Genomic DNA, 18,360 nt, shown 5'->3' with positions numbered 1-18,360 from the left:
TGGCCTGTCTATTTTTGGTATTGATGAATGGTTTGCATCTAGATGTGAACCCTTTGTATTTACTGTCATGGAGTCTTCTCTTTACTGTTGACTTAGAGACAGATACACCTACTTCACTGAGAGTGTTCTGGACTTCAGTTGATGTTGTGAACGGGTTCTTCTTCACCAAATTAAGTATGCGGCGATCATCCACCACTGTTGTCATCCGTGGACGCCCAGGCCTTTTTGAGTTCCCAAGCTCACCAGTCAATTCCTTTTTTCTCAGAATGTACCCAACTGTTGATTTTGCTACTCCAAGCATGTCTGCTATCTCTCTGATGGATTTTTTCTTTTTTTTCAGCCTCAGGATGTTCTGCTTAACCTCAATTGAGAGTTCCTTTGACCGCATGTTGTCTGCTCACAGCAACAGCTTCCAAATGCAAAACCACACACCTGGAATCCACCCCTGACCTTTTAACTACTTCATTGATTACAGGTTAACGAGGGAGACGCCTTCAGAGTTAATTGCAGCCCTTAGAGTCCATTGTCCAATTACTTTTGGTCCCTTGAAAAAGAGGACGCTATGCATTACAGAGCTATGATTCCTAAACCCTTTCTCCGATTTGGATGTGGAAACTATCATATTGCAGCTGGGAGTGTGCACTTTCAGCCCATGTTATATATATATAATTGTATTTCTGAACATGTTTTTGTAAACAGCTAAAATAACAAAACTTGTGTCACTGTCCAAATATTTCTGGCCCTAACTGTATAGCAGTTCAGCTTCCCCTTTACACCAGCTGCACCTCCTAGATTGGAAGATGGGCGCCACCAGTCCCGCCCAGCTCTTCCAGTCTTTCCTAAAATGCTGACCCAAAATCCGGATCCATTAAAACACTTCTCAGCACTATACATGCTGTAGCCTAGGCTGTAGTTAGGCACCTCGGTGACACATGTACTGTCCAGCTGCTTTCTTACTAGGGATTCCGTCAAAACTACACCAAGCGGCCCAAGCTCTCAACCACTACATCGTGCTGCTCTCGGATTACATAGCAAAACCTGGAGATGGATTCCCTTTTTCTAGCATGAAGCTGCTTGAAATGTCACATTTTTTTGCTCATCTTTCCCTTTATACGTGTTGAAAAGTGGGCAAAACTTGTCTGGGAGGGAGGATGCCTATTCTCGCCCTACAAATTCATCAGAATTTACCCCACAAAGGTGGAATAAATGAAAACACAAATAGTTGCCAGTCCCTTAATGGAGTACATTTTTTGCAGTGGTCCCTGGCAACTAAAACATGCACCAAATTCATTGAGATGCGTAGATCTTATTCTTGCGCTCACCTCATCAAGATAGGCAAACAACTTATCAATTTTCCTCAACAACACGCTAGACATATTGGCGAAGCTCTGGGACCACTAGGCTGTCTGGTGACACATCCACCTTTTAAGAAGCCTGATTGATTTATGACCATAACACTTCTCTCCTTGATCCCTTTTGTCCGAATCCTCCCCTTGTTTCTTACTCCTCGTCTTTTGACATGTACCCCTCTCCTTCCCCCTTTTCTTTTTCTCTTATTAAACATTATATTGTACATATTATTGAAAGTCTAGAACACTGGACCTTAACCTGAATTTTGGATTTGATTCTTGGAAAATGTCAATAACAATTAGATTATTAAAAAAAAAAAATACTTGCATACCAAACACCACTGTTGAGGAATTCAGTCTGCTGGAAAATCAGAATATCCTTCTGACTAAATTCTCAACCAAAGGCCTTGTGCAGACCACTGCAGTTTCTGCCCAAGTGCGAGCCATCAAAACTCCGTATCACACTCGGACCATTGTTATGCTATGGGGCTGTGCACGTCCAATTTTTTTTTCCTTGGCCCGAGTGATCCGAGGGAAAAAAATTGCAGCATGTACTATTTGCCTCCAAAAATCAGATCGCACTTGGTCAGAGTGTGAATCCAATTTTCACAGACTGACAGAATGGAGGAAATGGTGTGATGCTAGTCGCTTCTCACAGTGACGCTGTGATTCAGAGTGGTCAAGGAGACCAAGGTCAGAAGCCAGGAGAGTACGTCATAGACAGAAGGAAGAGTCAAAAGCGTGGTCAGGTAAGGTTCTGAGGTCAGAATACTGGGAGGATAATGGATCTAAGCAGAAGGGGTTAAACGGACAGATGGTCAGAACGAAGTCCAAGGTCAGGCAACAAAAGATCAAGCATACAGAACTCAAGGCAAAAAGAGCACCAACCTACTAGATGAATGTACATCTGGCAAAGGTCTGGGAGAGCTCAGTTAAGTAGCATGGTAATCACCTGAAATAATGAACACATGAGACAGCCGACACCTACAAGTCTCAGATAGGATGGTCGAGCTGTCAATCAACATACTCACAGCTCAGCACGCCCCTGTACCAGATTGGACGGCCAAGCTGTCAGTAACTGCACACTGAGGGGTGGAACCGTTACAGGTGGTGAATTTTTTTTATTGGAACCCACACTGATCCCCTTGTGATCCCACCTCTGTTCAGCTCTCTGATCCCGCTCTGATGAGAGTCTGATCAGCATAATCTGACCCTTTTTCTCGGATGGAGAATGTTGGTGGTGTCACCTCTGGCCTAAAGAACGTTTACACACTTGTATATTTTGATCAACATTTTGCATAAGTGTTTATAATCCATCACCCAACAGTGGAAAATTAAAAAGTATCATGGAAAGATTAGTACTTATTTGTATTTTGGACTTACTCCTAGTTTGGCCTACAAAGTTTGATGCAAAATCTGATGACATGTAAAGTACTGAAGAAAGTGTGAACATAACGGACGTTCTGCTTTTGACAAGTATCTCGTTAGTTGTTTTGCCACATTGCCATATACTTTGACTCTCACATTCTGAAACGTTTTTCTTTGTGTGCGCTCGGGCTTAGCTGAGTATTTTTCTATTCAGTTGGAGGGCCAGAATAGATGGTTGGCTGGTCCCTACAAAATCTTTGGGTTATGACGACTTTAGTCTAATGGGGCCTTTAGAGTTTTGGCGGTTTTATTCCTGTGACATACAATTGCTAGACTGAGAAGTACACACACAACAAAACTTTTTTTAAACTTGACCGTCCTGGTCTCTACATAAGAACATATTGAGCCATAACTAAATATTTATTTTTAATGAATTATACATGTACAATTATAGAAAATATAGTGGATGTCACAAGAAGAAATTCCTGATCAGCACAGGACTGACATCAGAAACCCTGGGTGGGTCATAATCTGTGACTACCGGATGATGCTGGCGTCTGCAGGGAAATTTTAGCGTTGCGTGCCGCCATTTCTAAGTGACTGAACATATAAGGCCAAGTACAGACAGAGCTTTTTTGAGGCTTTCTCAAAAAGTGACTTTTCCTAATAAGAATCACGTTCAGGAAACGCTCTCCTTCTGTAGGGAGTTTTTGGAGGAGAAGTTTTACCTTTTTTTTGTTGGCCGTGTTTTGATATGACCGTGGCTAGTTTGGAGCGGTTTACATCAGGAGCTGCTTTTTTTTATTACCCAACAGGAGTTTTTTGAAAACCTGAAGCAGGAAAAAAAAAAACACTGAACAATTGAAAAGCAAAATTATTTTACATTTAGAAATAAATAGGAAGAATATTTCATGTTTTCTTGTTTCACTTATTTTTTTTAAGCCATTTTTCAAGTGTTTTCTTTTTGTAGCAGACCCACTCAATAAAATTCCATGTACACATACCCTAAATCTTTAACATACCAAATCAGGCAAAGTGAGTAGCAATCTTCATCAGTGACTCTCTACTTGGTCTTTGAGCTGGACTTTTTTCTTTTTTTTCTTTTTTTTGCATCGTTTTGCCCAGTAGTTTTTGCTTCCATGCTTTTGCTTCCTTTACCTATCTGAGAGCAGCATAATGTAGGGACTGAGACTCTGATTCCAGTGATGTATGACTTAATAGGCTTCTTGCTGCATTTTTTTTTTTTTAGAAAATCGAACTTTTATCTGCTGCAGAACAACCAGTTTTCTCAATATTGAGGTCTGTATAACCCCGCCCACATGACTGATTGTTATGTTTTTTTCTAACAGCTTTCTGCCTATGCACAGTGTAATCAGTGTTCGGTGCTGGGGTTACACAGAGCTCATGAATATAGAGGTCTAAATGGCAGCAGGTTTACTAGTCTTCTAGTGATAATCTCCTACTGATAAAACAGTGATTTTATCAAAACTACGGGAAGAAGCCCAGTAAGTGACTCATCCCAGGAATCGATGTCTCTTCACCTACCGGTGACTGCACTCAGATTCGGTGGCTTATTACCTTTTAAGACCGCGCCATTGAAGGGATGGTTTGAAACGAACACTGATTTTAATCCTAAATGGCTATCTGTTAGGGTAAGTTCACACAGGGCGATTTTGCTGCTTTTTTTCTGCAGCAAAACCTGATCATCTTAGCAGGAGAAAAGCTGTACCAAAAACGCAGGTTTAGGTGCGTTTTTGGTGCGTTTTTTTTCATGCTTTTTTTTTTGTCTTTGTGCATGCCAATAAAGTTGAGTGCACACAGAGAAAAAAAAAACAACTTCCTGTAGATAGAATGAATAGATAGATTGATAGAATAGATGGATAGAATGAATGAATAGATAGAATAGATCGATACATTACCTGCAGTAGTCTCTTCCCCGGCATTTTCCCACGGTGCAGAGATTACCTCAGGTCAGGCAGTGAGGGAGCGCAGGCTCGGTGACGTCACCGCTAGTTACTGAGCCTGCGCCCGCTCCGTCTCATTCATTCCCCAGTACTTACTGCCGGGAGCGGTCACATTAGCAGCGCTCCCGATTGTCAGCTTTATCTCCCCCAGATACTGCGTGGGAAACTCATTATATAAGACGACAGATCAGGGAGTATACTTTTGCTTTTTTATTTTATTTTTATTACAGAAGATCCAGGGCTTCGCTTTGGAATGGCAGAATAATAAAAATATGGTCAAAACTGTGTGTTTTATTTAATTAAGACTTTTTTCTGCATGTGTGTGTTTTATTTAACCCTTCAACTACTATAGGATTAGTAATGGTAGGTTTCTTATTGACACCTCTCCATTACTAAGCCGGCTTAGTATCACCTTACAATAGCAAGGTGACATTAACCCCTTATTACCCCGCTTGCCACCTCTACAGGGCAAGTAGGAAAAGCCGGACAAAGCGCCAGAATTGGCGCATCTAATAGATGCGCCTTTTATGGGCAGCTGCAGGCTGCTATTTTTAGGCTGGGAAGGCCAATATCCATGGCCCCTTACCAGCCTGAGAATACCAGCCCCCAGCTGTGAGCTTTAGCAAGGCTGGTTGTCAAAAATGGGGGGACCCCATGATATTTTTAAAAATTATTTAAATATTTTTTTTTTTTAAAAAAAGCTTGAGGACCCCTCTATTCTTGATAACCAGCCTTGCTGAAGCTGACAGCTGGGGATTGCAGCCCCCAGCTGTGAGTTTTGTCTGGCTGGTTATCAAAATTAGAGGAGAACTCGCGCCGTTTTTTTTTATTTTTTATTATTTATAGCGCAGGAGCGGCAGATGAATACTCCCATCTTCTGCTCCTGCTCTCACTGTAATTAGTGGCTGTAGTTGTCAGATGACGGGAGCAGTAGTCCCATCAGCGGACACCAGTGATCGGAGGTGAAGTTTACACCTCCGATCACAGCTGAGCGTTCCTGCTGTCTTCTGACAGCGTGGGAAGCGTGGCTTTCTGACCAGCAGGGAGGATTTCCCCGCCGATCCGAAGTGGTGTTTGCTGCGTTGTCATGCATATGACAGCGTGTCAAACACTAATGTTGGACCCCCCATTCAAGTGAATGGGGGGTCCGCTGCTGGATGACATGCTGCATCAACGCATCAATAAGCCCGCCATCTAGATGTAGCCGAGCCAAATGTGATGGCTCTTCTTGACTTTTCTGCAGCAAATACACTTCAAGAAAAGTCAACCTTGCGTATTTGCAGCATTTTTTCACCACCCATTCAAGTCAATGGGTGAAAAACGCTGGAAAAACGCTGAAAGCAGTGACATGCCTATGTTCAAAAAACGAAGCAAAGCACAAAATCCTGATGACACAAAAACCCAATGTGTGTGCATGAGATTTCTGAAATCTCATAGGCTTTGCTGGTACTGTAAAAAGCAGCTGAAAATTAGCATTAAAAAAGCAGCAAAAAAAGCCCTGTGTAAACTTACCCTTGATTGTACTAATCTAATCATTTTTCTAATACAATTAAAAAGTCCCTACCGTTTCCTCTTCTTTTTTAACTACTTCCTTTTCATTTAGGAATCATCAGGGGACAGTCGTCCCTTTCGGGAGTGGTGCTGGTTTTTGCTCACTGCATTCTCTCCTTACAATGCACCCTGACAGTGCACTCTCTTGCCAGCTCGTGGTTCAGTGACATTTTCAAACCAATTTTGAACTTTTGTTTGGTGTTTTCTCCATATACTGCCTATTATTTTTGTTCTTTCTTACTATTATTTATTTATTCTTTGTATTATGCTGCTTGCAAGTACTTTCCGCTTCAGGAAAGCATCCACTATGTATTTCCTTTAAGTAGAGGGCTTTTCGGTCTCTTTCGTCCCGCTACATTTAGCCCAACTTGGGTCTCTCCCTAAGGTGGCTAGCATGTATGTATCGCTTGCTCACCGAGCCCCACTCCATACAGCCAACCAATTCCAGCCCTGTGCTGATGAGGGCCTAAAGCCCGAAACACGTGTCCACAGGTAGGAATTGGTTGGCTGTGTAAATTTAGAAACTAATCCGCAGCATTGCACGCTTGGCGATTCCAAGCGCTGTGGATTAGACAGGGGTGGAAAGAGATGATTTGCATAGCTCCGCCTACTGCAAAGGATTCTGGGTAAACCTGCTATTCTTTGTATTATGCTGCTTGCAAGTACTTTCCGTTTCAGGAAAGCATCCACTATGTATTTCCTTTAAGTAGAGGGCTTTTCGGTCTCTTTCGTCCCGCTACATTTAGCCCAACTTGGGTCTCTCCCTAGGGTGGCTAGCATGTATGTATCGCTTGCTCACCGAGCCCCACTCCATACAGCCAACCAATTCCAGCCCTGTGCTGATGAGGGCCTAAAGCCCGAAACACGTGTCCACAGGTAGGAATTGGTTGGCTGTGTAAATTTAGAAACTAATCCGCAGCATTGCACGCTTGGCGATTCCAAGCGCTGTGGATTAGACAGGGGTGGAAAGAGATGATTTGCATAGCTCCGCCTACTGCAAAGGATTCTGGGTAAACCTGCTATTCTTTGTATTATGCTGCTTGCAAGTACTTTCCGTTTCAGGAAAGCATCCACTATGTATTTCCTTTAAGTAGAGGGCTTTTCGGTCTCTTTCGTCCCGCTACATTTAGCCCAACTTGGGTCTCTCCCTAAGGTGGCTAGCATGTATGTATTACTATTATTTATTAATTGTATTATTCTTACATTTGAATAAATAAAGTATATATGGATTCTAGACTCCCGATTCTTTAGAATCGGGCTGCCATCTAGTAAATAATAAACAGATTTAATTTCTTCTTCTTTGCAATGTTGGGAACATTTCAATTTAGCGATAATGATAATAAAATCTCATTTCATAGACCAATGGTTTTTGTTTTTCCATGTTTTGCACCATTCCCCAGAAAAAGAAATGTTGAATTGATAGTTGTATGAGGTCATTCGTCAGAACAGTTGTTGCGTAATGATTGGGATTTACTGGAATCAATGATAGGCAGAGAATATGCTGTAGGAAGGGCTGACTAGCTATCTGGGGACATCATTAGTGAGGTGTTAGAATATCTGTACAGCTCAGAAATAGGGGAAAAAATCTCTAACGCAGCAAAAACAAGTTAAGAAATTGGTTTTGCACTTATCATTTCATATGCTCCGACTACTGCATGCCAATGTACAGGGTTCATTATCGGAAAATGTTCCATGTACAAAAGTAACGATTTACAAAAACATGGAAAATTGATCCCATGTAAGTCATTGTGTCTCCATATCCAAAGTAAAAGAACATCAATTATTATTTTACATCATGCGCCATATCTGGATAAAGGCGGCCATGTGTATAGAGGATTGAAAAGCGTAAAGATTTTATTGACCACATGTTGTAGAAACATAAGGAAAATTGCCTTTGTCATCTGACACAGTTGCTTAATATACATCTTCCTTTGTACATACATATTTGGACACTTTCCTGTAAATGGACACAAAATGGTAATTATTCTCATAAAACCTCATTAGGGTATGTGCACACGTTAAGTATTTGGATGACGAAATTTCTGCACCATTTCTTCATCTCTTGGCAGGAAAACGGGAGCTTCAAAAACGAGCATTTTGATGCATTTAAGATGCATGCATTTTTTTTCTTCTGCGTTTTGCTAGAGTTTTTGGACAGTAATCAATGCTATAGAGATAGATAATATAGAAATATATAGATGATAAATATAGATAGAGACAGACAGAGATGTAGACATATACGGTAATTGCAAAACCCCACAACGTATTGTAAAATTGCACCCCGTGGAGATATTTATGATTAAATAAATTCAAAAAATGATGTGAAGTCTTCTCCATTTTTTGTAACCAGCCAACATAAAGCAGACAGCTGAGGGCTGACATTATCAGGCTGGGACGGTCCCTGGTTATTGGGCTGTTCACAACCTAAAACTTCCAGCCTGCAGCCGCTCAAAAAGGAACGCATCACATTAGATGCGCCAATTCTGGCACTTTGCCTTAGCTCTTTCTGATTGCATTTGTGCGTTGACAATGAGGGTAATGGGGTTTAGAGTTGATGTCAGCTGCGTAGTGTCCAAAAACACAGCTGACATCAAGCCCTGATGTTAGTAATGGAGAGGTGTCTATCAGACACACCCATTACTAACGCAATAATGAAAGAAAAAAGCACACACAAAAAAAATCTTTATTGAAATACACACTCCCCCACATATTATGGCTTAATGTCAGCTGTTTTTTTTGGACAATTCACAGCTCACATCAACCCCATGCGCCATTACCCCAATTGCCACTACACCAGGGCAATCGGGAAGAGTGAAGGTGAAGAATCAGAATTGGTGCATCTAATGTGATGCACCACTTCTGGGATGGCTGTGAGCTGGTATTTTTAGGCTTGGAAGGGCTCAATAACCAGGGACCTTCCCAGCCTGATAATATCAGCAATTAGCTGTCTGTTTTACCCTTGCTGGTTGCAAAAAAAAATAGTGGTGACCCCATGTAATTTTTTCTTATTTATTTCTTCATGAAAAGCTGCCCAATAAGCGCCACAGGGTGCAATTTTATAATATGTCGGGGGATGTGCAATTATATATCTATATGTCTGTCGTTCTGTCTGTATATCTAGTTATATCTGTTATATACCTCCATAGATATTTATTATCTTTCTCTATAGCATTCCCTGCTGTCTAAAAACGCTAGAAAAACATATCAAAATACTTAGCAAATCCGCAATCATTTTATACCTACGTCATATTGCAGTGGATGCAAAAATACTACAAAACACAGAAAATTGACATGCTGCAGATTCCAATCTGCACCAAATCTGCAAGGCACAAATAAGGAACGTATGCCTGAGATTTCAGGAATCTCATTTACTGGAATAGGGAAACACTTCAGGTTTTGTGACAAATCCACTAGGGAAAAACGCGGCAAAATGCATCGTCTGCACACCACCTAATTGTTTTCTGATCCCCATTTGGTAATCCCTCTGTTCAGCAGGAGCTAAAAGATGGAAGATGTCCATCATATACTGTGTATCATAAGTGGTAAAGGAGTGGGGTTTAGGCGAGACTTGATGTAGGGTCATCTAATTTAGGAGAGATTTCTACATACTATAAATTGCTTCATCTGGTTATAACATTGGGTATTATTTATGATCTCTTTTCCAGCTCCTTGAAGTGGTAACATTTTGTGTCCTGCTCTACGCGTACAAGGTGAAGGGGGTGAATCATATTGTGGTTTTGCTACTTCTGGTAGCTCTGTTGGGTGAGTGTTCATCGTTTTTTGCTGACATCAAGACCTGTGCATCATCATCTTCTCGCTTTTCATTACTGTCTGCTTAGATCAAACACTTAGAAAATCTATTCTGGTGGTTTTATGTTTATCATTAACATATGAAAAAGCTGGGTTTTATTGTTAGGGTTGGCGGAACGCACCAAATATATTGTTTATTAAATGGAATTGGTGCGTTCGCAACTCGGGATCCACCGTGCAGGAAAGTACCTGCTGCTAAATAATGGCGGCTCTATATGGCGGTATATACCAACTCTGTTAGCTTCACAGAGTAACCGCGAGAGGCAGGCTCTGTGCCCTGTTAGACTTTCACAGAGGCACAGGCCAACTACCCAGATGTGAGCAGTGAGTGGTCATGCATGCATACACAATCTCCTCGCCGGAGGAGCCAGCATTCTAGGGGCTTATTTCAGCCGGGTCCCTGAACACACTTATACACAATCTCCTCGCCGGAGGTGCCAGCATTCTAGGGGCTTATTTCAGCCGGGTCCCTGAACACATACAAACGCATGACCACATTGGCGCAAAGCATATGACAAAAGACGATACTAGCGCATGGCCGTGCGGTCATGCGCAGTTTATATAGTTACAGCACAGGAAGCTGCTACCAAAGTTTTGCCCTTTCAGGACCTTCCTGGAGGACCAATGGGATGCGCTGCAGTACCTGAACATGTGACCCTCGACCTCCAATGGGAGACCTTGCCCTGGGCATGCTCAGTGTGTGTAAATAAGGACTTAGTCCCAGAGAGGCCTGCTTCGCCGCAGATCAGTGCAGGGTACCATAGGAAAGCCAGAAAAGGCAGTAGTGACCCTATGCACCGAATCAGCCTCAGCGAGACGCTGGGAGCGACGTCTCCGCTGAGCAGACCCCACTGCGGCCGATGCTGAATGGGAGACCGCAGCAGATACGGATCGAGATTCCCCCTGTGCAGCAGAGGAAACTCGACTCCTAACATTACCCCCCCTCCTAGGGCCCCCTTCTCCTTGAGCCTCACTACGCTCAAAAGCTGCAATAAGCAGCGGAGCCCGAATGTGCTCCACAGGCTCCCAGGTTCTATCCTCTGGGCCGTGACCCTTCCAGTCCACCAGATAAAATTTCTTGCCACGTACCACCTTGCACCCCACAATAGCATTCACCTCAAACTCATCCGTGGATGAACCCGATGTCCCAGCAGATGACTCAGAAAACCGGGACAAATGAACGGGCTTTAAGAGGGAAACGTGAAAAGTATCGGTGATACCAAGGCGTGGAGGAATAGCCAAACGGTAGACCACAGGGTTGACCGGTTCCAGAACCTTAAAGGGGCCAATGTAGCGAGGAGCAAACTTAGTGGACTCAACTCGCAGCCTGATGTTACGGGCGGAGAGCCACACTAAGTCGCCAGGAGCAAAAACCGGAGCGGGGCGCCGGTGTGTATCAGCCGAAACCCTCATTCTCTCCTTGGAGGCCCGGATGGCATCCTGTGTGCGGTCCCAGATGTCACGTGCCTCCACCGCCCAGTCTGCCACCCTAGAATCGGTGGATGACACAGGCATGGGCACAGGGACACGCGGATGCTGGCCGAAATTAAGGAGAAAAGGAGTTTGACCAGTGGAATCGGCTACGGCGTTGTTCAAGGCAAATTCCGCTCAAGGTAGCAAAGATGCCCAGTCATCCTGCCTAGCAGAGACGAAATGTCGCAAATATGTCACCAGAGTCTGGTTGGTTCTCTCCACCAACCCATTCGTCTCGGGATGGTATGCAGAGGAGAGGTTTAACTCTATGCTGAGTAAACGGCAGAGCTCTCTCCAAAACCGAGACGCGAACTGGGGACCCCGATCGCTGACAATCTTATCAGGCATACCATGCAATCGGAAAACGTGCTTAATGAACAACACCGCCAAGGCCCGTGCTGAGGGTAACCGAGGAAGCGGCACCAAATGCACCATCTTAGAGAAATGGTCGGTGACAACCCAAATAATGGAGCAGCCACGCGACTTGGGTAGGCCCACCACAAAGTCCATCCCGACCATCTCCCAGGGCCTGTCTGCCACCGGTAGAGGGTAAAGCAACCCAGCAGGCCGTTGCCGAGGAGACCAATTCTGGGCGCAAGAAACGCATGCCTGAATATAGTCCCTGACATCTCGGGCCATATGCGGCCACCAGTATGTTCTCGCCAAAAGCTCAGATGTCCTCTTGGTCCCAAAATGCCCACCCACTCTGGAGGAGTGAGCCCAAGAGAGAACCTCCGGTCGCAAGTTAGCTGGTACGAAAGTCTTGCCCGGGGGCACAGACTCAAGTGAAACCGGAGCTACAGTTCTCAGGCTCTCAGAAGGGACAATAAGCCGAGGCTCCTCCTCCTCCGATGACACTACGGAGCGGGAGAGAGCGTCAGCACGAACGTTCTTCTCCCCGGAAAGGAAATGGAGAGTAAAATGGAACCGGGAGAAGAACAGGGACCATCTAGCCTGGCGAGAATTCAGCCACTGGGCCGTTTGTAGATATACCAAGTTCTTGTGGTCAGTGAAGACTTGGAAGGGAAAGCGAGCTCCCTCCAAGAGATGTCTCCACTCTGAAAAAGCCAATTTCATGGCTAGCAACTCCCTGTTCCCGATGGAATAATTCCTCTCCGCTGGTGTGAAGGTCTTGGAGAAGAAGAAGCAAGGATGCTTCCGACCTTGAGCATCCTTTTGGAAAAGGACTGCTCCAGCACCAACGGATGAGACATCCACCTCCAAGATAAATGGTTTATCAACATCGGGGCGATGTAGGATGGGAGCGCTAGTGAAGTGTGACTTGATCGAGAGAAAGGCTTTGGAGACCTCCTCTGACCACAACTTGGGATTTGCTCCCTTTTTGGTGAGGGCAACCAAGGGAGCTACCAAAGTTGAGAAGTGTGGAATGAACTGGCGATAGTAATTAATGAACCCCATAAAGCGCTGCACCGCTTTAAGAGAATGGGGTTCCTGCCAGTCCATTACAGCCTGTAGCTTGGCAGGATCCATAGCCAAACCCTGGGCAGAGATGATGTAACCAAGGAAAGGCAAGGACTCCTGCTCAAACACACACTTCTCCAACTTGGCGTAGAGGGAGTTTGCCCGTAAGAGGTCGAAGACTTTGCGAACATCTCTCCGATGGGAGTCAATATCTGGAGAGAAGATGAGAATATCATCCAGATAGACTACGACCGAGGTGGTGAGCATATCCCGGAAGATGTCGTTCACAAAGTCTTGGAAAACGGCTGGGGCATTACAGAGCCCAAAGGGCATCACCAGATATTCATAGTGCCCATCCCTGGTGTTAAAAGCCGTCTTCCATTCGTCCCCCTCACGGATGCGAATCAGGGTGTAAGCACCCCGCAGATCTAACTTCGTAAATACCCTCGCTCCCCGTAGCCTATCAAACAGCTCAGATATCAGGGGTAATGGGTACTTGTTCTTAACGGTGATGGCGTTAAGACCCCTGTAGTCTATGCATGGAGGGTTGGCGGAACGCACCAAATATATTGTTTATTAAATGGAATTGGTGCGTTCGCAACCCGGGATCCACCGTGCAGGAAAGTACCTGCTGCTAAATAATGGCGGCTCTATATGGCGGTATATACCAACTCTGTTAGCTTCACAGAGTAACCGCGAGAGGCAGGCTCTGTGCCCTGTTAGACTTTCACAGAGGCACAGGCCAACTACCCAGATGTGAGCAGTGAGTGGTCATGCATGCATACACAATCTCCTCGCCGGAGGAGCCAGCATTCTAGGGGCTTATTTCAGCCGGGTCCCTGAACACACTTATACACAATCTCCTCGCCGGAGGTGCCAGCATTCTAGGGGCTTATTTCAGCCGGGTCCCTGAACACATACAAACGCATGACCACATTGGCGCAAAGCATATGACAAAAGACGATACTAGCGCATGGCCGTGCGGTCATGCGCAGTTTATATAGTTACAGCACAGGAAGCTGCTACCAAAGTTTTGCCCTTTCAGGACCTTCCTGGAGGACCAATGGGATGCGCTGCAGTACCTGAACATGTGACCGAACATGTGACCCTCGACCTCCAATGGGAGACCTTGCCCTGGGCATGCTCAGTGTGTATAAATAAGGACTTAGTCCCAGAGAGGCCTGCTTCGCCGCAGATCAGTGCAGGGTACCATAGGAAAGCCAGAAAAGGCAGTAGTGACCCTATGCACCGAATCAGCCTCAGCGAGACTCTGGGAGCGACGTCTCCGCTGAGCAGACCCCACTGCGGCCGATGCTGAATGGGAGACCGCAGCAGACACGGATCGAGATTCCCCCTGTGCAGCAGAGGAAACTCGACTCCTAACATTTATAAATTGTTGTTTAAAGGAAACCTGTAAAGTCACAAAATGCTAATAATCTGCAGGTATAGGATTAATCTGCAGGTTAATGGTGTTCTGAAGACAGGCTGCCTTGCACTGAAAGCCTGACTACCGGGAGGATGACCTTTTATTCCTCCCGGCAGCCTTCAGCTGTCAGTTAGAGAGGCTCAACCGGACCCGTCACCGTTCAGCACAGAGTGGCGACTGTAACCGCGCCCACAGTACTGACTAACATCCGTTTTAGCACAGATACTGTACTGCTAAGTTGGCTGTCAGTCAGTGTACTGACTGAAAGCCAGACGCACCTCCATGACTGAAAGCTGGAGGTTGCTGGGAGGAATAAGGTTAATTTCCTTTCAGCAGCCAGGCTTTTAGTGTGGCAGCCGCATTGGCTGTAGAACCCAATAATCCTGCAGATTATCACTTTATCTGCAAGTTAATAGTGTTTTGGGACATAATAGGTTCACTGATAGGGTCACTTTAATTCACAAACCAAAAATGTTTTTTTACCAATTTCCGAATAGTGTTTTTTTTAAGCACTACAATATTAAAACATACGGTACTATACAAGTTTGGTATCGCCAAAATCGTATGGACCTGAAGAATCCTGTTGCCAGGTCATTTTTAAAACACAACACCATACAAGCAAATCCCTAAAGAACAATGGCAAAATTTCATGTTTTTCATCATTTGATTCCATTTTAATTTTTTTTCAGTACATTATAGGCAGTCCCTGACTTGCAAGCATCATTCGACTTAGATACGACCCCCAGTTGCAAATGTCGAATGTAAAAAAAAAAAAATAATAACCTTCACCGCTGACTTTTCTCACTGCCGTCTAATCCTCTTCTTTCCGCCATCGTATGCCGTATATTCCCGCTATAGATGAGGACTTCCGTCCATGTCCAGGCTGCAGCTCACTGGAAGTCATAAGGCTGAGTTGTCATCGCAGCCTTATGACGCGCAGTAATCTCCAGCCTGGTTGCGACCAGAAGTTCTCATCTAAGGTGAAAAGCCAGTGATGCTGCGTAGCCAACTACAGAAAGAAGAGGATAAGATGGCAAGGTGAGTCTTGGTTAAAAAAAATACGGTAATAAATAACTAATATTCACCTCTCCACTGCTGTTTATCTTGTCCTCTTCTTTCCACCATGATGCGCAGTAACATCCTAGGGCCTAGATGCATCCTGAGCCTGGAGATGTTGCCAGCAATAGTGGAAAGAAGGGGACCAGATTGCGATCAGCAGGGCAGCCGGAGTGGTCAGGTGAGTATTTTAATTTTTCCCCCCACATCCCTATTTCCTGGGAATGCATCTAGATTGTACCCTGCAGACAGCCTACCTATGGTAAATTCAGAACTACGTTTCATCCTGCTTAAAAAAAAAAAAAAGCAACAAGCCCCCACATGGCTAGGTTGACAGAAAACAAAATTAATTGTGGCTCTCGGAAGAAGAGGAGGAAGAAAACTAAAATGCAATGACAAAAAAAAAAACACAACGGAAAAATCGCCTGGACCTGAAGTGGATAAAGGAATCCAACAAGAATAAAATGTTAAAAAATGGCTTTTATTTTATATGGAAAAACGTTCCTTAATATTTATTACATTCATTATTCACAATAGATTTTACCGCCCAAAACCCCCAAAGAGTTTTTCAGGTGTGGGTTCTGATCACCATGTCCAACAATATGTACATCCCACCAGGCTCGATGTGGTGAGAATATAGACGTGTTTGGTGACCAGATACACAAAGAATTCAGTTCTATGGCAAATCTAGCTGTGTTTCATCTGTATGGTGAAAGTATTAACATCTCCCTATAAATAATGTCTGGCTTCCTCACACGCCTTCTGTCTCTTCGCAGCTTCGGTAGCAGTGATTTCAGTGAAAGCCGTAGCGGGTATGATTGCGATGACCTTGAAGGGGGATATGCAGCTCACTTACGCCATCTTTTATGCCATGGTAGTTACAATGGTCGCATCATGTATCTTTCAGGTCAAGTAAGTAATGCCGCATTTAGCTCCAAAGGTATTCTTCTGCATGACAACCCTCATTTGTCTGTTTGACCAGACAGGTCCTTCTCTTAGAGAATCTTAATGACTGAACCGTCTGTCTGTGCACAACACAGCGCGATGTGGCGGGATCTGTGCTCACCGCTGTCTTCCTGAGAAATAATAGTTAAAACCTGGACTGAGAACCGGTATAATTATTCTTCATTAGTGGACGTCAAGGCGGTTTCATCCTTAATTGCACTTAGAAATGTCATCTTCTATTATTTGTGCTTTACAAGTAAAAATAAGATTATTTACTGGACACCAAGTAAAATAAATGCGCTGATTAAAAAAAAAAAAAAAAGTAGCTCCACTTCAAAGGGCTGAACATCTGTCCATAATGAACGTTTCATATCAACTGTTCATACGGGAGATGGGAGATCGACCCAAATAGAATAGTTGTGGGGAACAAATGCAAAAAAAATGGCAGCTGTGTATATGTAAAGCTGGTGAGTAAGGCAAAAGTGTGTGGAAACTGTAAAGAAAAGAGGCAGTAATTACTAACACCAATCAGGATTTTCTCTTGTGCCAAGATACTCATCCATTCCCTACTATATGGACTAAAGTATCGGACACGCTTTTTAATCATTAAAAGGGTATTCCCGTCTCCAAGATCCTATCCCCATATGTGGTAGGCATAATTAAAATATTATAAAATACCTCTAATCAGAAACGTAGTATAGTTCTTCAGATTCGCTATGTCACTTGCCTCATGTAGGGCATTGCAGTAGCTTAGGTATCCATGGTTACAACCACTTAGAGCTGTCTAACTAAGTCACTAAATGAGTGGTCATGAGGTAAGTGACATAGCGAATCTGAAGAACTATACTACATTTCTGATTGGAGGTATTTTATAATATTAATATTGCTTCCTACATATTCTGGTAGGATGTTGGAGATGGGAATACCCATTTAAGTTCAGGTTTCTTGTTCAGTCCCTTTGTCACTGGTGTATAACGTCCGGCCTCTTGCCATGGTAAAGAGCTCACTGATATCAGTGCGGTCCTGTAATAGGAGCCACTAGTGTAACAAGTCCGTTCATGACATTTTCTTTCCTCCTAAATATTCCCTCATCACCTGTAAGTGATATCACTGGAAAGTAGAAATAAATGCAGAGACTCGGCCTCGAAGTGGGGACCCCGTAAAGTTACAGAGCGGGGTCAACGAATGCTGAGGAGCAGAGGGCAGAAATGTCACCAATTCTCTGCTGACTCCATAACTGCAGAGTCCAAACCTCCTCCAACATTGACCTCGGCACAAAAACTGTGCCCCTATGAGCAACTTCATGGCCAAGCAGCTGCATGCAAGATTTACATCAGATTCTGGATTGGCTTTTATCCTACATGGAGTTCAACTCCTCTTCCTCTCTGAAGAGACAATTTGCATATATAATTTCCCAGAGAAGCATTGCATGGACTTTAAAAAAATAAAAATTAAAAATAAAAAAGTTATTCCACCTTCTCCATTTTGAAAGTTGGTCCGCATCAGATGTCACCAGAGTCAGGTCTGATTTGTTTCGTGGACCCATTAACTTGCATTGCTGGTTTTGATCTGAACCTTGGATCAAAATTGGACATGTCGCCTATATTTTCAGTAGACCTCTCAGTCAGAGGAAAGAATCAGGTATGTACAGCCCAATAGAATATCATTGGTACGAGTGCTGTCTGTGAAAACCACAGATGGCTCTCATAGGTGAAAAACGAACATGTAAATGGGCCCTAAGTCTACGAGCGCCACCATGAGGCTTCCTTTCCGTCAGGAGCTTCAGTCAAGAGGTGGCGGAACAGGACAGGTGTCGGAAAGAAGAGAAGACGGCGGTGATTAAGTACCGTATGTTGCCCAGAGGCAGGGAACAGACATTAGTGATAACAGTCCGGCAGTGAAATATATAATAATTCCGGTGCTTTAAATGTTCGGTAAAGGGTCTTTTCTATATTGTTTTGCTTAACCTTTCCTTTAAGGAAGTGTCAGGGTCTTG

The 18,360-nt window shown here is 44.0% G+C and overlaps 1 protein-coding gene across 2 annotated transcripts in view; it reads left to right on the top strand.

The window, feature by feature from the left end:
* Positions 1-18,360, top strand: part of NIPAL2 (NIPA like domain containing 2) — a 195,916-nt gene that overhangs the window by 138,112 nt on the left and 39,444 nt on the right. For both annotated transcript variants that reach the window (XM_069731639.1, XM_069731637.1), the window contains exons 6-7: positions 9,898-9,994; positions 16,196-16,331. In XM_069731639.1, coding sequence (XP_069587740.1) covers positions 9,898-9,994; positions 16,196-16,331 — 233 coding nt within the window. The remainder of the gene's footprint in view (positions 1-9,897; positions 9,995-16,195; positions 16,332-18,360) is intronic.

This window comes from Ranitomeya imitator, chromosome 6 (assembly GCF_032444005.1).
Source record: "Ranitomeya imitator isolate aRanImi1 chromosome 6, aRanImi1.pri, whole genome shotgun sequence".
Lineage (NCBI taxonomy): Eukaryota > Metazoa > Chordata > Amphibia > Anura > Dendrobatidae > Ranitomeya > Ranitomeya imitator.
This window is presented reverse-complemented; position numbering and strand designations above follow the sequence as displayed.